The sequence below is a fragment of the Protomyctophum parallelum genome (assembly GCF_964188405.1).
Source record: "Protomyctophum parallelum genome assembly, chromosome: 12".
NCBI lineage: Eukaryota > Metazoa > Chordata > Actinopteri > Myctophiformes > Myctophidae > Protomyctophum > Protomyctophum parallelum.
The window spans coordinates 41740646-41761381 of record NC_139712.1 but is presented as its reverse complement, the minus strand read 5'-3'; the positions used below and the strand labels follow the sequence as shown (position 1 = coordinate 41761381).

The 20736-nt window shown below is 42.7% G+C and overlaps 1 protein-coding gene across 1 annotated transcript; it reads left to right on the top strand.

Moving 5' to 3' along the window:
- The first annotated feature begins 10293 nt into the window (after nt 1-10293).
- On the top strand, nt 10294-19019 carry arxa (aristaless related homeobox a). Its single transcript, XM_083778487.1, has 5 exons — nt 10294-10659; nt 11149-11707; nt 13200-13245; nt 16550-16869; nt 17134-19019. The coding sequence occupies exons 1-5, from the start codon at nt 10461-10463 to the stop codon at nt 17408-17410; spliced, it is 1401 nt and encodes a 466-aa protein (XP_083634613.1). The 5' UTR covers nt 10294-10460; the 3' UTR covers nt 17411-19019.
- Nucleotides 19020-20736: the final 1717 nt, after the last annotated feature.

The window sequence follows — 20736 nt, the reverse complement described above, 5'->3', positions numbered from 1 at the left end:
TATCCTGGATTACTGTGTTTTAATAAGACACTAATGCAGTTTAATGTTAAATTACCCTTGGCATAAGCTATCCAATTGTGTTGTTTGCGCCTGCATGCACACACGTGTGCGCGCCCGCATGCACACACTGTGCACGCCCACACACACACACACACACACACACACACACACACACACACACACACACACACACACACACACACACAACAGCTTCATTTAACGCTGATTAGATTTGCAAGGACATGTAGTATAACAGCTCGATGTCTCCTGTAACTACTCTCTCGCTTTCTCTCACCATCCATGTCCCTCTATGCGTAAGTTGAGTATCCCTTGAATTGTATCCCCACTAATGATATGCAAATGGTTTAATATGAAGATAAAGACGGTGCTCTCCTGGTTCATGGCCTTTACGTTTCCACAACAATAGTTCCAGCGACGAGGACGTTATTTGGGAGTCATTAAATGATGGCCTTCCTGACATGCACCCCCTCACCAACAGCCCGCATTGGCCATTAAGAGCTGCTCCTCACACCCACACCAAGACACACACTACAGACGCCTTTTAGCACCAGCTCCCAGTTCCTTACACATCACAGTGTCAAAGAATAGAAAATTACACTCTCCTCCCACAGAGAAAATTGCTTTGGAATTGCTTGGTTATAAAGACGTGCTTTAAAGGGAGGGGGTGCATGCAAAAAAGAAGAAGGGAAAAAAGGCACACAAACACAATTATTTAAGCTCTCCGAGGACGAATCTTACAACTTAATCAGAGGATTTACCAATTATTGATGTCAAAAGGGATTTTTCTTGTCAGTTGCATACTGTATATGCATTTTTATGCACATTGAAGATACATGCATTTTTCTTGGCCATACATGCACACTTTGCAAGTGTGCATATTTCTCTTTAGTTAGCATTAGTGTGTCAGCAGTAGCCAAATAAGATATGGTAATATGTTTGGGCAACAGCCAGAATAAACCATGATGTCAGGTCTGAGAGACATAGCAAAGGGTCTGAAAAAGTAGATTAGTAGAACACAGCAGAGGAGATTGAACGAAAGATGGGGTGATGTAGGAGAGTGAAGTATATCGGTCAAGTGTTACGATGCACGGCTGCATAGTAGCCAACCCTCTCTCAACCAGACAAATATTCAACTCCAGTACTTGGGTCAAAGTATAGATACTTGTCAAATATTACTCCACTATGTGAAGTGAAGGTTTCTCTGTGAAATGTTTTATTTGAGCTAAAGAGTAGTGATTTTAAAAATACTCAAGTATTCAAAACAAATTACTTTTTATTTATCTTTATATTTTTATTATGAGCCCTAGTGGGCTGTTTGCACAGACTCAAATATTATATATGTGTAGCTATGGTTGTAAACCAAAATAATTGATAAAATAGATTTTTCAATTGATTCTGTTACTATTGGGTGTGCTAAATAAAATACTAAAAGTTTAGGAAAAATTAACAACCAGAAAGGCATCGTTTTCAAGACGGCGTCCAATTTGCTAAAATACCTATAAACTGGGATTTAATATGTAAAAAATCATACCAATTATGCACTTCGTAACTACTTTTTGAATTTTGGCATGATGTTAGGTATGGGCATAAGGTTTTCAAAAACCATTGCAAACTAATTTGGCTCGCCCCCTAGTGGTCGGTTTGCAATGAAACCACTATTAGATATATCAGTATATGGTTGGTACCCCAAATAATTGATAGAAGAGATTTTTCAATGGACGTTGCCCGTGGACAAGGCACGTTACCTCCGCAAGTTAGCTATTATCGGCATACAGTAGATGTTTGTCCGTATGTGATTAAGGATTGGAAGAAAGTTGCATTGGCAGCCATAGAAAATTCTGCCCAAGGTAAAAAAAACGGATGTGACGTTTTTGGGCGTTCCTGTCTTGCTCCGTGTCAGTGTTAATATTTGAGTCTGTGCCACTAGGGGGCGCTCCCAATACGTTTGCACAGCTTTTTGAAATCATTATACCCATATGTGCGACCCCAGCTAAAATAAATGTGCAAGAAATATTCATAATAGCAAAAATATTCTAAGGAAGCAGCTGAAAATTACAACACGTCAATTTGACAAAGCAGGCTGTGAATACTAATAAATAGCAATATATGGCATGTAATTATAGTCTCTGCAACGTGTTGCCCTTCGGAGCGCAGAGGTGAAATGGCAACAGGTAACAAGCAGGCTACTTGTATGAGCAGTGAAATGATGGTGCTACAACTGTAATGTCCATCATAGGATTGAGCATTAGCCCATCATGTCTGGTGCAATGAAGTTAAACCTGATTTATACTTTTACACCGTCGCACGACAGAGCATTATTTAAGCATTATCCTGTTTCAATCTGACTGGAGCAAGGAGTCATGGCTGACAGACAGACAGACAGACAGACAGACAGACAGACAGACAGACAGACAGACAGACAGACAGACAGACAGACAGACAGACAGACAGACAGACAGACAGACAGACAGACAGGAAAGGGTGCCTCTGAAATGGTATAGTTTATACAGAGAGCGTATGTGTGATGTGGAGACGAGAGGTAAACAAGAGCATTGGAGAACATTGCATGTTTGTCTGTTTTGGGCCCAAATATGTCACTGCAAACGCATGGAAATAATATTATTGAAAACGATAGTGACTGTGTCTATACCTGGCCAAGTGGCCATGCATATAGGAAACGTGTGTGCCTACATGCATGTGTGGATGTGTAGTGTAGTGTACGTACATGCATAGGTGCATGCGCATCCAGTAGCTTACGCATTGCTTATGCAGGGGGTCGATTCCTCAGTTGTTCCCCAGGTCTCTCAGGCCAATTTGGGGGTAGAAAAGCACTTCGATCATGGCCTGCTAGTGTGAGGTATACCCCAGCGGGGGGCAGCAGAGCCCTGCAATCTATATTGGATTTATTCCTTTCCCATCTACAGGCCCAACACAACCCACTGAGAGGAAGTCTCAACTGTCCCACAATAACACACACATGAGCTGCGCACATAGTCCTATAAACAAATGTCGTATCTGGACAATAATTCTATACTATATCATGCTATAATCAACTACATTCTGTGCTAAGTAAAATGTTGGAGTCTGTATGTCTGCAAATCTGAAAGCAATCACGCATAGTCAAGTACCTTGGCTGGTCAGGTGTGAGAGGAAGTTAGCATACTATTGTTCAACAAGAGGCCACTTGATTCTGTATGCATCTGCTATTCCTATGTATGTAAAATCAACCACACCCAGATTACCCAACTGTTTGATGGAAAACTGCATATAATGTCCGGTTGTAAATGAAATAGGTCGTCTGATGGCAGGCTGACCATCGAGGTGGTTAGTCTGTGGTGTGCTCCCGTGGCACACAGCATGCATGGCCACGGGGAAGCTCTCTGTTGTTTTTGGTCTCTGTCTGCAATAAATACAACTCTACACTTCAGCTCATCTCTGCCTGCGTGTTCCTTCATCCGATCGTCTGAGCAGCTGAGGCTTTGATGCCATTGCCTTGGTACAGGGCCTACAGTTTGCTATTTAGAATAGAGAAACTCATTCAGCCTTTTTGTCTCTATTTAGTCTAGTTGTAGTTAGTGTATGGTATAAAATATACTTCACAAACATTCCTAGATGCAGAGTATGCACGCATGTGCATGCGTGCGCCGCGCACACACACGCATACACCCATGGCGCACACGCACACACACCTGCACACCACACACACACACACACACACACACTGTACACTCCCCCACAGCAAGGAAGTTATAACAACACACTCTATCTCTGCATGGGTTGCACCATAGGGTCAAAGTATACTGGAATTTAGACTGATGGAGATAGAAACTGAGAGAGAGAGAGACAGAGACAGAGACAGAGAGAGAGACAGAGAGAGAGAGAGAGAGAGAGAGAGAGAGAGAGAGAGAGAGACAGAGAGTCGGACCATGGTACTCATGGAAAATATTGTTCTGATTAATACAGGCCTGTTCTGAAATTGATTTTTATCACATTAAATCAAGAAAGGGGAATTTACATAAAATTCAGACAATGTCAGGGAGGAATTACGTTCTTAATTTAGTCTATAATCTAATGTAATTTGCATCACACCATTTGAGCAAGGTATTACACTAACTGAATAAATATAATTCTTCAGTCTCTGGGTGGGGGGGGTGCTCTCTGGTTTTGATGAGCTGGCAAGATCACTGATTTGCATATTTAGCTACTTTGATTAGCTCTCGTGATGATTCTTGTGGATTTGTGTCCTTCCTGCAATCGAATTAAAACGAAGGCCCGCAATCAATAAAAGGGCAATGCAGCATTGAAAACACATAAGGCACTCTGCTTGTGCGGTCAACAGGTGAGATGGCAGTGTTGCTGTACTGCTGCTGATGATGTAGCTCACTGTTTCTCAAAACCTGGTCCGGGCCCACCAGGGGTCCAAATGGACCCTTGTGGGTCTGTATTAACTCCAGAGTGTATACAAATACATTTCATTTTATTGAGACTGCAGGTCGCAGTTACTATGACAACCAGCAGGAAGTTGTCACGCACTTCCTGTTAGCGCTTGATGTTACTCTCTTGCTCTCTCTCACACACACACACACACACTTACTTGCTTATGGTAGTCCATCGTATCCGATGATGACTTCTACTTCTACTGGTGAGTTTTCAGGTGACTGTGAAGTCCAATCCGAGCGCCACATGGTTTATTGCAGTGAGGGCATATGAAGTCAGTGATAGTTGTACTTGTGGCCTTGGCTGCAGTGATCATCTTCCTCCCCTGGCGTTTCCTTTCCCTTGCCGTACTCCTCTCTTCTTCAAAGCACTGCGCGCGCGCGCGCGCGCACGCACGCACGCACGCACGCACGCACGCACGCACGCACGCACACACACACACACACACACACACACACACACACACACACACACACACACACACACACACACACACACACACACACACACACACACACACACACACACACACACACACACACACTAATTAGTGTTAAACCAGTTCAGTTGTGTTAGATCAGCTCAATTGATGTCCAGCACACATGAATTTTACTTACTCTGTTACTCTTGCCTGTTAAAACTTTTAACATGCTTGCCTGTAACGGCAAACTTGATATTTTACAACACTTTGTCTGTAGATGTAACTACACCTCCTCACGCGTGCTTTGAAGAGCCTTTGCTTGTAAGTTTTCATGCTTTAGTTCCTGCGGTCGCTTCTCGCCCTTAAGGCGTCTTGTATATATCTATTTGAGAACCCCAATCTACACTGTAAAATTATCTGCATTCATTTAACCTACGAGTCCATTTGGTTCCACTTGTATTCACCTTGGTGTGTGCTCTCAGAGTTACAGACCTGTAAGGGTCCATTTGGAGCCCCTGGTGGTTCCCGGACCCGACATTGAGAACCAGGGAAGTAACCTCTTTTCAGCAAACGAGCTCTTCATTCATGGGATCAAACAAATCAGTTATCATTGGAGACAATGGGGAACTGTGACCTATCCACCTGCACTGAAAGAGTGGCCCCACAAGGCTCATGCATGCATGGGCCCCAGAATTGATAACGCTCGACAGAAGCCGCACGGTTTCCAGGCTCCAACTCAACTCATCTGTGGAATGGTGAAATCATGCGTATGTCGCAATAGCCAGATATAACCCAGTACACAATTACAGGAGTGGATGGACGTATAGGTATAATGAGTCCATTTAATAGCCCATGCAGGCGTATAGCCCTGGCCCCTGTGTGGTTCTCAAAGTGAGGTCCGAGGACTAGGGGTCCCAGGCTCCAGCAAAACGAAGAACAGTTTAACCCCATGCATACTTCGGTTGTTTGGAAATAGCCATATTCCTCAAGCTTGTAGATCTGCTATCACTATCCATTTTGACTTTTTTTTATAAACAAAATATGGCACGACATATTTTCAGATGGGGTTCTCAGACAAAAACATCAGTTTGGGGGTCCTTGATATGAAAATATTTCAGGACCATGAGGCCCATATCGGTCTAAGGTCATATACGGGCAGATGCAAAGATACAGTCTACCATTCATTGTCAACGGAAGCCAGCGACATGAAGATGCAAAGATGCATCCGACGTTTAGCTACTACAAAAGCTACAACAGTGTGAACGCAGCATTAGAGACACAGAAGACAGCTGATCCAAATAGTCGTAGGCCAATAGAATCATCATAGGAGGGCTGTGGGCAGTTCAGAAACCGTCTTCCAGTGACATCATCGATGGGGAATACAAGCTAATAAAAACTGCAGGCTTTATAGTCCTGAAAAGTTGCAATGCGAAAATGGAAGCCATCATTCTCACAATAATGAAAATCTAAATATTTTTGTAAAAATATCTTGTTTAAAAAATAATCTGCCTAATGATGATGTCACTGGAAGACGGTTTCTAAACTGCCCACAGCCCTCCTATGAGACACAGACTGAGTAGAAAGAAATCGTGCCATTTTATCATGATTATTAGTGAGGTCCTATTATATGAACATAGGTTGAAAAGTGGTGAAGTGGTCCTTTAATGTTTTCCTTAGTTGTGAGCTAGGGAAAGGCACATTTTAAATACATGATATATTAAAGTGATTATAGGCTTGCAAGATTGCTTTCCGTGTGGCCTTCTGGAACAAAGGCCAGCGAAACCCCAAAGAAAGCTATAGGCCTACTTTGGCTGAAGCATTTTACAGTCATTAATTATTTTCCTTGCATAAGGCCAAATTACCGAGTTTGTTGAGCGAAATTAGAGCCCTTTGTTTTTTATCAGACCACATTACCGTTGGAAATTACGGATGATGACTGCGAGTGCGATTGCCTTTGTTGTTCCGATCATCGCCTGCGCGCTAACAAAGTCATTAAATTGACTCGCTCGTGCTCTCATTATGCGGGTTGTTAATAACCGCTAATTAACTTTGCTTGCGCGCGTCTTAAAAGCCCTCTCTCTCCGCCTCGCACTCCCTCCCCTCGTCTTCCTGGCAGAGCAGCATCCAATTATTATGTCCCAGCAGCAACAGCAAGGACGGAGGACATGTCGAAGGCCAGGAGACAGCTAGAGTAATGTTTGATTAGAGACCCAGTGGCGTGCATAGATAGACACTAGGGGGTGCTAGAGCACCCCCTGCCCTTTTTGGCAATTTTGCTCTTTAAAAAAAAAGGTTTATTTTTTTTCTTAATTTTTAGTGTGTGGACCATGCGGTGACATTGATCAAATCTTGATAAAAAAACGCTTCTACTATATTATTTAGGCCCCCACAATCTAAAGCTATGTTTCTATGTCAGTGGTTCTTCGATAAAGAAATAAAATAGCAGACCTACAAGCTCGTAGCGCGCGCTATGAGCTTGTAGATCTGCTATTTTTCAATAGCTAAAGCATAACATGATGCTAACACCAAAATGGGTTACCACCCCAAAATGGGTTAAGGCAACCAGCCGGTTCAAGCGCTGCACAAGGTGCCCTTTTTTCATTTGAGCACCTGCCCCTCTAAATGTCTGTGCACACCACTGAGACCCATTGTTTCTCAATATCATCAGAAATCCCACAATACATATTGTGTGTGTGTGTGTGTGTGTGTGTGTGTGGCTCGTGCAATGGAGTAGCCTATAGTATATGGCGCCTATACTATTAAGCTTAGGCAAGACTCACTCGTATTTCCCTTCATGTGGTTGTGACTGTCTGTAGGATATTTCAATATTTGTACGTCTCTTAATGTTTTGATGAATTGAACAAGGTGGACCCTCTTGTAAACAAGTGTAATGCTTTATTGCATGGGTCGTCCACTCACAGTTAACAGTTTGTGCTTGAAATGTACTGTAATTCTACAAACTGTTAATAAATACTTCAACCAATCAATCAAAACTGTAGACGTTGTAGTTACTCTTCAGACCAGGAGATGGCGCCAGCTGAAAAGCCTGAAAGTTGTCGGAAAACCTGTTGAAGTTGAACGCCTTTAATATTAATAGATTTTCGAGGGTCTATAGGGCTTTTTACACACACACACACACACACACACACACACACACACACACACACACACACACACACACACACACACACACACACACACACACACACACACACACACACACACACACACACACACACACACAAACAAATATAGGGTACCTTATAAATATTTACTTAATTACAAATAATTAAATAGCCTAAATTAAATTAATTTATAAAATTATAATATTTATTTATTTTTCTGTCAGGCTATAGCAATCTCTACCTGGTAGACCCTAAAAATCTCAACAATTCATGCACGCATCCATTCCTGGCGTTTCCCAACTTTCAATGAATGTCACATTGAAAATGCGAAAATTGCATCCATTCATCCTTCTCCCCCTAATGTTATGTAGCTATATATGCACGTAATTAGTATCCCACGTTATAAACAAAGAACGGATGTCCTGCTGGCAGAAATGGCTGCATGACATCTCTTTTTTTCCAAGGGGTTAATAACAGTGCGCGGATAAATGAATCAAATTTTGCCCCCCCCCCCCCTCCCCTCCCTCCCCTCCAAATTACAGAGCGACTTATACAGAACCGTCTCTGCATTACGCACGTGACTGTTTGTCAGCGTGCAGGACTGCAGGTGGAAAATACATAACATTTTATATTATTACTCTCATTACCGGGTGACCTGAGTGCAAATAAACAAATCTAGTAGTTTCTGACACAGTAAATGTGGGGAATTAATTGTGCTTTTAAAGCATCTTTTATAGCGTCAGCATGTCTCTTTGATTTTCAATGTGCATCAATAGCAACCTATATCCAACACACTAGCCCTATACCATAACATAATACATTACACATGGTTGTTCTCAAACCTTTTCACTCAAGGGCCCCCAACTAATTACCCCCTCTGAAAATATGTTGTGCCATGCATTAAATACCACAGGTTAAAGTGGTTAAAAGTGGATTTGAACCTAAAATAAAATAAAATGTCTTAATGTACTAGGCTTGATGCGATGGAGTGACTGTGGGGAGATAAAACCGAGGACTGTGGGGAGATAAAAAAAGGGGGAGGGGGCGACGACGATGAGAGTAAATTGCAGCTTGTTGAAGTTTCTTTTTTTGATTGAATCGTGAAAACGATGCTTTTAACAGCGATGGGCTCTGATGCGAGGCCCGGCCCCCGGGGTCAGGCCATTCGCAGCAGGTTTAAATGTCTTTCATTTAAAATTACATTCTCGATCCATTCCATTCTAGACTTATCCCTCTGCAGCACAAACAAGGGACTCAATTATTTTCGCTCCTATGCCACCAAAATGTGGAACGCCCTACCAACAGTCATTAAGACATGTGATAACCACATTTTCTTGTGAATTACGCTTTTAACACATGCGCCATGCACAGAGGCTTTTCTACTACATTTATTTAGTTTACTTTTTTTTTTTTTAAACATCAGACTAATTTGGACTGCGATTCCAAATTATGTAAAAATGTTAATTACACAAATTCATATTGTTATATATAGGCTGTTATATTAGTCGTTGAGATATAGTTTTGCAAGATTCAACTGCATATTGAAATAAATTATTAGAGAATGCAAGTTTTGGTTAGGACTAACGTTTAGCAATTAATAATTATATATATATTTTTTATATATATATATAGATATATATATATATATATATATATATATATATATATATATATATAACCAAGTTATAAGCTTAGGCCTATACCTTTTATCTTGAGTATAGGGACTATATGGCTATATGACAAATGTATATCCTAAGGCATTTACAGTCTTTGCATGCAATTATGTAATTCAACAGAACGGTTAATTTTAATAAAATGTATGGAAAAAGGGTGCATGGTATATGGCTCATGTCATGAGTATTAATTTTTGTCGTCGCTCTCAGCAAAAATGTTGATACCAGTTCAAGAAAAACGACGCCGCTGTCGGCGAGTTCATTCCACACCACAGGGATGAAAACTGTCAAGTCTTGCTCTTCCATTTCTCTCAAATTAACTATAATGCGCGCGCACACACACACACACACACACACACACACACACACACACGAGCCAATCAGGCGTGTAGTCTGTCGGTGCGAGCGCGCATAGAGCCACGCGGTTCGCGAGGCAGCAAAGCGCCGTCTATCATTGAAAGACGAGAGAGTGAGAGAACGAAGTGGGAGAGAGAGAGAGAGAGAGAGAGAGAGAGAGAGAGAGAGAGAGAGAGAGAGAGAGAGAGAGAGAGAGAGAGAGAGAGAGAGAGAGAGAGAGAGAGAGAGAGAGAGAGAGAGAGAGAGAGAGAGAGAGAGAGAGAGAGGGGGGGGGGGGGGGGGGGGGCTGACTGGAGCCGAGTCAGAGGCAGCGCCGCGACGACGACGAGTGAAGTGAAGAGAGCGTGGGACTTCGAGAGAGAGAGTGACACCTTCTTCACGTTGCTCTCTGTCAAAATAAGACCGAGCCGCCGCGACGCCGTCAAAATGAACGGTCAGTTTGAAGAAGAGGTCCACGGGGACCGAGGAGGAGAGCAGCGGAAGAGCAAGTCGCCGACGCTGCTGTCATCGTACTGCATCGACAGCATTCTGGGCCGCCGGAGTCCCTGCAAAGTGAGGCTCATAGGAGCGCAAAGTTTGACAGGTCTGCCGGACAGAGCGGAGCAGCTCGACAAGACAGCTGAAGGTAAAGAATTAGCCTGTCGTGTTGTGTTGATGCATGCACGCTGTTGTTGTTGTTGTGCTCTTTGTTAATTTATTTATAGTGAGCCTGTTAATTTAGTTAGCCTGTCCTGTGTTTATGAACCAAAATGTGAACTTGAGAAAGAAGAAGAAAAAAAATATATAGACAAATATAAGAGCTGATCTAACATATAGTTTTAGATTCTTAAACAATTGGGCGTTGATCTACATTTTAACCTGCTGACGGGGATCTAAGCATCATATCTAAACGTGATTATTAAACTTCTGTGGCATGCATGTGCCAAATGACATGTGTGATGTGTGACTGTTTATTGCCTAATTACTGTCCTTCAAGTTCATAACTGCTTCATCGCATATTCTGACCAAAAATAGGCTATATAGCAGAGCAAGGTGCGCACAGCAGGCCTGAAATGTTAGCGTTCTTATTTGTTGTCCTTTGCGCATAATAACGGTGTACTCATATCCTACTCAGGCTCAACTAACCTGTCTATCGACACCGATATGCACCTGCCACCAAAGCTCCGCAGGCTGTATGGACCGGGAGGGAAGTACCTTCACGACCACGGAGAAAAGTTGGATAGGGAACGACTGCTGCTGGACCAGGCCTGCGACAACCTCAAGATCAGCCAGGCGCCGCAGGTGAGCATCAGCCGAAGCAAGTCCTACCGGGAGAACGCGTCCCTGGGCCTGGGAGAGGGCGACAAGAGCCCAGGGGAAGGTTCCGAGGACGGCAGCCTGGGACTGGTGGAGCTCGGGCCGCTGAAGTTCGAGGAGGACACGGGGAAAGAGGGGGAGAACTGCGGGAAGGCGGTCAGCCTCTCCCCGAAGGACGAAGAGAGGGAGAGCTTGATCGCCGGGGACGGGGACGTGAGGGACGGGGAGGACAGCGTTTGTCTGTCGGCGGGCAGTGACTCTGAGGAAGGCATGTTGAAACGCAAACAGAGAAGATACAGGACTACATTCACCAGTTACCAGCTAGAGGAGCTGGAGAGAGCTTTCCAGAAGACACATTACCCCGACGTCTTCACTAGGTCAGACATACATCCTATTATATTACCGACATATTAGATATAATTAGGCCTATTACAGCCCACATATTAATTATGCACATCGTATTCCCTTTCTTGAATGATTTATATAGATATTAGGATATAATAGACAAATAGGCATATGCCTATTAAATACAAATGTTTATTATTAATAATTCAGATTCCAGAACGAAATAATAATAATTAAGCTATAACAATTTAAAATTTCAATTAAAACAATTTAACACACAATTCCCAAAAACAAACACACACACACACACACACACACACACACACACACACACACACACACACACACACACACACACACACACACACACACACACACACACACACACACACAACAGTTCTGGGGAAACATTACAAATTGTAATTAAACTTGACAATGTCTTACATTTATTTAGGTCTATTTACGCGTAAACACTACCCGGCTTACGTAAAAGCCTAAGCAGAAATCCCCCTGTAATTCCATATACGTTTGTAATTGGACACTACGGAGTTCGCACCTCATAAACGCGCCAGCGCAGTAAACCGTGCCTGGCATGAGGGAACACAATGCGTCTAAGTGGAAACACTAAGGTCGTTTAGCTACATTTATCCCTCGCCATTGTACACGCATGGCATCCATGTTATTCTCATAAGAATTAGCGGATGCGCCAGGCTCACATTACCATGCGGCGGCATGTAATGCGGATTCATTCAGCGCAATTTGAGGCCTTCACAAGCTCAAGGGCGCTTACGCGCGCGCGCACACACTGACTGACACACACACACACACACACACACACACACACACACACACACACACACACACACACACACACACACACACACACGCACACGCACACGCACGCACACAAAAATGTACTGTAACTATTTTAGACTCATATTATCTATATAATATATATTATTTTGATGTAATTATATTTTAGGCTAAACTAGAGCATACATCTCTGATGATATTTCAAAATCCTACAGCCCATGCAAGCATGGCAGTTATGCTGCTGCATGCACACATTGCACACACTTATATTTCAAAACCCAAGTCGTTGTAGGCTGTGTATATACTAAAAATATACAAAGAAAATCATTCACCATTTGATTTGGAATTATCCTATTTGAACTGAATTGATTTAATTTATTTTCACGCGCCTTGATGGTCTAATTTGCGCCAAAAGCCCATATAGGCTATTTCAGGGGACGTCAATTGCCTTGTTCAGATGTCATTATTTCAACCATTATGTTGTTACAGTGACTCACTGACAGAGACAATCACCAGGCGGCAGGCCCTACACATCCAAGGCAGAAAACAGTATATATGCTTCTTTCTGTGGCAGGGAAAATGCTAACCTATATCCGTGGTCTATTGTTGACTGCAGCGAACATGTGTAGAAACAGCAATTCTACCTCGCTACCAAATTGTAACCACGTATTTCTCCGTCTTTCTTTCTGTCTGTCTGTCTTTTTCTTTCAGAGAAGAGTTGGCGATGCGTCTGGACCTCACCGAGGCGCGTGTGCAAGTAAGTGGCCTTCTGTTTAGTTTATTGCTGCCTGAAACAGCGCCCGAAAGCTTTATTTAAACACAATAAGCTTAACTTAACAGCATGACTCGTAAATAGATAAATCATAATGTTTTATATCCCCTGTAAAACGTTAGCTCTCTACGCCGTCTGGATAATAATCGAATCGGTGATATTATGCGTCTCTTGGCCTTGAATCGACGGTGCGCCATGGGCCAATTTGAGACGGTCATTTATTACTCTGAAATGTGCTAAATGGGTCCAATTGCTGCAGCGGGGAAGGCCTTTCCTGTTATTGAATGTTATTACCGTGCGATTGGGGACGTTTTAGTGGCAATTAAGTCAACGCTGGTGATTCATAAACGCTCACTTAGTGCTCCGAGTCCGAGCAAACACTGTTGTATTTCCAGGGATACAAGACTGTTTGAATTCCCATCAGAGGGGGAGAGGGGAGGGGAGGGGAGGGGACAGTGGTGGACGGTGGACGCATGCAGTATACCTGACTCAAATACTCCTGGTCGCTCAGTCAAACTCAAAATTCTTACTTGATTAAAAGTATTTAAGTATTCAAATGCTTTATAGTGAAAATAGCAGATCCACAAGCTCAAGCCTATACTTTTCCCCAGAAACCTATAATATTTGTTTTTGAAATGTGTGATAGTATAGGTATATATATAGGCCTAAAATATTCTCAAGTACAGTGTCATGATCACGCACGTTGAGGGCTTGTTATATAGGCCCTATACCAAAAATGTATACAATACTTTAAGTGTATAGTCTATATATATTCAAGTAAACATATACGTCCAAGGTCCACCGCTATATAGCTAGGGGGAGAGAGAGGGAGCCAGAGATGGAGAGAAAGAAGAAGGGGTGTAGAGAGAGGAAGAGAGAGGGAGGGAGAGAGAGGGAGAGAAAGAAGAAGGGGGTGTATAGAGAGAGGAAGAGAGAGGGAGGGAGGGAGAGAGAATGAAAGTGTGTGTGTGTGGGGGGGTGGTGGTAGAGAGAGAGCTAGGGAGGGAGAGGGAGGGGGAGGAAAAGTGGGGGGTGACGGGACGATAATGCTATTTGATTTCCCATTATGTGATTGCAATAGGCCTGCATTGATCCGATGCTTTGCACTTGGGAACGAATGAGAGACCATTAAAGGTGTTTGCGCCCTCCCCTCCTCCCTCGCTGCTCCATTGAGAGCGTGGCTTGCATGTCGAAACCCTGGGCTCATAACCAAAGAGACAGTTCAAACACGATGGAAGCTCTGGCGGGGTTATGGCCGAGGGTAAAACAACAGATGTCGCTTTAGGGGACCGTAAGGTGAACAAATCACTTAACGGGCGCCATCAGGAGGTGATAAAAACTCATAAATTCCCGAGGGGCCATGTAATGCTAAACAGCCCCTCCTGGAATAATGCCTGTGTGTATGTGTGTGTGTGTGTGTGTATTGTTGTACTGTTCTTTCTGCTTTGGCAATGTAAACGTATGTTTTCTCATGCCAATAAAGCCCTTTGAATTGAAATTGAATTGTGTGTGTGGTCACTGACTGTCGCTCAAGTTGCCCGTTCAATCACTCTGCTCGTGTTGACATTTTCCTCATTGTGAGAGCCCCATGTTTCTGCAGTGCAAACTGGTGCAACAAGGGGATGCGTGGGAAAGTTAAATAACGCGCCCCGGATGGAAGTCAGTTGTTTCTACGATTCTAAGAATTTTAATTTAAAGCGCATTAATTGCTATTGGAGCCAGTTCAGCGGCTATTTTATGCAGCTCTTAATTATCTCTCCCCACCCCGAAGCCGGATCTGAAAGGAGCGAACGGGGTTTAATTAGCTATAACTAGACGAAAGGACTTTCCCTCTCGTGTAATTACTGTTGACCTAATTAGGCCTATACTGCAGCCTGGTGGCCGCTGTACCTGCAACACATAGCCGTCTACAATTGGCAATTGTTTTCAAACATTTTCATGTCAAGGACCCCCAAATATATGCCCCAAGTCTATTTGGCCACAGAATCCCATCTGACAATGGGGAGGAAAATATCTTGTGGAAGAAAACATTCAGACCTATATATATATATATTTATAGGCTATAATCTTTTTTATTTTACTTTTTTTTAATGGAGAAAACATGAAAATGTTGCATTGTTATGTGTTGTGAGTTTGTAAATACTGGTAGTCTATTTTATATATAGAATTTCTTTGACATTATTTTAATTGTTTTCATCAGGATGGGGGACAATTATTTTAGTGCTTAGCACACCTGACTGCATGCACCTTTAACCGGACACAACGTGATAAGCATCTATCATATAAGCTGTAGCACTCAAAGCAAGTGTTCCTACTTTAACTGTGTTGAAAACCAGGACATTTGAGTCTTTTAGAGATTTGGTATAGGACTCGGGACATCAGCTTGAAAACGGGACAATTCCGGCCAATGTCTGGTCACCACAGGTTATTCCCGATGGGGCCAATAGGCTTATACAATGTGTTGACTGCATGGATGTCAGCACCTCAAAACAACCTTTTTTGCTTTAGTTCTTAAGGACCTGTATTTGGTGGGTCCAGGGACCTCCAGGGGTCCTTGAGGCGTTCCCAGGGGTCTCTAGCAGAAATCAGTTCAATCCCTTTAACCATATTGGCAATTTTCAATAATCTTGAAACAATTGGAAAATGTATATAGAATATTTTTAAAGCATTTTAACAATACAAATATTTTATGGGGTCTCCAAAATATATTCTGATGGCAAATACTGTAGCCTACATAATATACTGTAGGCCGGGGCTCCTTATGCCGCTCTCTGCCAATGTAAATTATACTACATTTTCTTTTCAATTTTGGTCAAGTATTTGGATGTACATTTCATTCTGTGTTGACAGTGTTTGCGGTGTTTTGTATCCGTTATGTGTTGGTGTGTACGACTTTTTGGAAAACAATAAATACTAATATTTGAATAAAAATAATAGGGGGTCCTTGTCCTTGACGTGAAAATGCTTGAGAACGACTGAGCTAATCACAATCTAGCCTGAGCCAAATGGGAATTTAGTGTGGCTTTCTGTTGCTCTCACCATGCGATGATTGTATCATAGCACGCCATAGTACATATGTATAACATAGTAGTATATATATATAGTTTATATGTATAGTCTCATAATATAGATATTCCACTGTTACTTTCTTAGCTTACGCATGTTTCATGATAAATGCTTTTTTGTGATGTATTCCCATGCTTTTTGTTCTTGCTTAATGTAAGTCGCTCTGGATTAGATTAAGAGCGTCTGCTAAATGCCTAAATTGTAAATTGGTGTCCATTCCCAGGTGTGGTTCCAGAACCGCCGAGCCAAGTGGAGGAAACGAGAGAAAGCTGGGGTGCAGGGCCATCCGTCCGGCCTGCCGTTCCCAGGTCCCCTGGCAGCGGCCCACCCTCTCAGCCACTACCTTGACGGAGGTCCCTTCCCTCCTCATCCACACCCTGCCCTGGAATCCGCCTGGACGGCTGCAGCCGCCGCTTTCCCGGGCCTGGCACATCCGCACAACGGCTCGGCACCGCCCCTGGCTACCCAGTTAGGACTGAGCACCTTTCTGGGCACAGCTGCCATGTTTCGCCATCCTGCTTTCATTGGACCCACCTTCGGCAGGTGAGACGATCGCAGACACCCCTCCCCCCCAATCTCTAGCAGCGATTCCCGACCTGTGGGCCAGGGTTCACTGCCTGGTGAGATGGAGGACGTTGCAAATCACTAAGATTTTGATTGATTGATTTGTACGATGAAGTACGTCACAATTTACAAAACATTCACTGAAATGTGGAGATTAGGACAGGAGACAAGGTTTTTGACTGACAGCAACAGTGTTTTTCTCATGCTTAACATCCTCCCTGCATGGCTTGCTCCGTCTACCAGACTCTTCTCCAGTATGGGTCCACTGACGAGTGCTTCCACCGCCGCGGCCTTGCTCCGGCAGCCCGTGCCTCCTGTGGAGAACGCCTCCCACCCAGGCCCCATCCTGTCCGACGCGTCCTCCTCCTTGTCCTCCTCCTCCTCCTCCACCACGGTGGCTGCAGCTGACCGCAGGGCGTCCAGCATCGCCGCGCTGCGCCTCAAGGCCAAGGAACACTCGGCTCAGCTCACCCAGCTCAACATACTGCCGACAGCAGCCCCGGGGAAGGAGGTGTGCTGAACACTTATAACACCAGCTATAGCGCCCCAAACCAACCCACCCACATTTAACGACTTAAACCCTATAGACTTAGTAAACTGGACCCGAGTTGGCTCTGTACTTGGGACCACTTTTTTCCCCCTCTACACCAAATCTCTTCACCAACGTGTCACGTTGTGAACATACATATCTGCTATTTTTGGCTCCCCTGAATTCCCCCAAGAATATGGTTGCCGGGGTTAGAGCGGTTAACACCCAAAGCCCTCCATACTCTCCTGGAGGTCAGAGCAGTAGAAGCTCATCGGGACGACCACCCAAAACACAGCAAACTCCTCTGTGTTCAAGCTCTCCTGACTCTAAACCACTTAAACCCAATATACTGTACCAAGATTGAACGGTGTCCTCCAGGGCTCTATACTAGGTCCACTCCGTTTTTCCACCTGAAACAAATCTCTAAAAAAATAGCAGTTCTACAAGCTCACATGCAGCACATAAGCGAGTGGCACGTTATGAGCTTAAGATTTGCCCCCTGCATGCAGAACAGGGATGCTATAGGGTTCATGTGGTTAAAGTATTTATATATAGTGTTTTGCTGTACACCCCTCAGTACCTCCCCCCACCCCAACAAAATAGCACAACCAAATTCAGAGCACTGCCTAAACTAATGTGTAAGTCGGTTGACTGCTCACTAGTCTAATACTTCCAAGTCGTCCATTCCACCCAACCATGACCCAAAATTGCATTGTAAAACAAAATGCTATACGCCAGAGGATTAAAACCAACATGTGCACGCATACGCACCTGCAGTACAACTCTCTGAGTCCAGTGATTTGAATTCATTTACAATGTCCAATGTAAAAAACAAACAGGATCAGGTTGAAAATTTGAGATGACATTTCATGACCTTCACTGAAAATGTAACTTAGGACGGTTGGTTGATATGTTTAGCAGTTGCAATATTTTACACGCTTCCGTTTTATTTTATTATAATGCTATCGAAGAAATACATTTCAAAAATATTTTTGGGGTGGTGTTACCACCTACAATATTTCTGCACCAAATACTTAAACTGATTTTGACATTGGCCTAGTATCTTGTTTGAATTTGTTGTTCAGCACTTAATAACAATACAAGGATTCGAATTTCCACTGAGTTTGACGACAGGACAAACATGCCAAGTTGGGATTTGACCAGTGTCTCTTTTCGCTGAACTGTGCAAGAGAAAAATTTGTACATATTGTGTAAAAACAAAACAAGGAAAGAAAAAAGAAAAAAAAGGTCATTGTATATTTGAGAAGAGACCATGTTTTGATCAGTTGCACTTGGTGTAGTGTTTTATGAATGTTACCCTGTGTAGAATTTCTCCTGTGTTTATGAAATAATATTAGGTTTTTAGATAATTATTTATGTCATATCTGTTTTCCAGAGAGAACTGAGTGATGAGGACAGTTTTGTTTTCTTATAAAGTGATTGTACATTTCCTGGTTTATTAATGCTAATTTGAATAAATTACACTGGTAAAATGACTTATTCCTTATTTCAAATTCCATTAGGACTGACATAGGCCTAAAACAGGAAAATATGTGAAATAGAAAATTATATAACTATTAATAAAAACTGCTATAAAGAACATTGGTATATTTTTTGTCTTACATTGTCATAAGAAAATGTTGACCTTATACCCATTATCAACTCTTGTCTATTTTATACTTATTGGTGAAGGCTGATTATTCTAATTGAGCATGTCATATAGTAACAAATTATAAATACATAAGGCTAAATAAATAAATGAAATACATCTAAAATAGCTGATATTTTCTATAAAGATTCTGAACAATTTTTTCTAATGGCATGCTAAATACAAATGGTAAAGCCTGATGCACATAACAGGAGACTGTATAGAGCTATTATTAACAGATATATAGGGGAGCCTGAAAACAAGGTTTAAGGTTCATAACATATTTTAGTTCCTTTGTGCCAATGGGGAGGAATGAAAATCTAAAAATACCACTAAGGATGAATTTAGCATGGGAGAGGTATAGGCCTATAGACAAGGGCCACCTTGAATAAATACGAGAGAAAATGTATTAGTGTCCTAATGGCAAATATAATTCCGTGCGCTGCGTGCGTCTGTCTCTATAGTGTCGAGTTGACAAAATACTAGCCCATATATTCATGGCCTAATCCCCACATGCGAAACGCACGACAAAAGGCGAGGGTTTTCAATAGATCGCCCACTTTATCCCCTTCACAAAACTTCCTTTAAATCTTTTAAAGGCGCTAAATTGGTCTTAACATCTGTAATGCCATGTCGATGGAAGCGAGTCCCTTTGTCATTAATGAAGTAACAAAGCACTTTATCAAAAAGTCTTTCTGTGGAGGCCCAGATCCCCTCTCCTCGCCCCTCTCTCCCACCTTGTAGACTTAATTCCTCCAAATCCCTCCATGCATGCACGGAGCGCAGCGGCGACGCACAAGCATGGCAATCAATGCAAAACTTCTTCACGTTCGTTTGACCCGTCTATGGTGCACAACCAAATCGCGTGAAATTACCCTGCGGATTAGTTTAGATCCCTTTATTGACTGCGTTGAAAACCAGCTCGTATTCGGATTTCGGCCTCATTTTATAGGAATAAAGGCTACCTCATGGCTAACGGCTAATCACTCAATTCACACCGCAGTAATTAGATAGGCCTACTATAAGCACTGCACCTCAACGACAAACTAAACAGTCTGACTGCACAGCTCTATATACGACTATACCATTTAAAAAAGCACAGAAATATTATTACACACAAAAAGCACTGTGCGCGATGTGATGAATGATGATTATTATTCGTCATATTCCCCAGTAGACCTAAAGGCCAAATTGGCCAATGGAGCGTATTTTTCTGTTATAGGCCCCTTTGGATTTTTTTGATGAGATTTTCCGGCGGAGCTTTAATCTTATTGTGAATTTAACTAATGAATGGCAAACCAATTTGTCCATATATCTGGGGAATGCCGGGCGCCATCCAGGAGGCGGGTGACCCGCTGTGCGAAGGGCTTAACTTTGTCTCCAACGCAAAAAGGCGAGGAAATTGAAATGCTGTCGTCGGGAATGCATTTTAAAAGTCACACTTGTTGGAGGCGTCGCCTCTCTGTTCTTATTCAAGACGCGGCCTGTATGGGCCTCTTGATTATGCACGAGTCATGACATTTGGAAAAGATTGCATGAATGATTGATAATGAATGTTTATAAAAGGAAAAAAAAGTGGATGAATAAATGGACTAGAAACGTACACAAATCATAGTGTGTGTGTGTGGCTTGGTAGCCTATTACACGAATTAGGGCATATAGTCCAGTG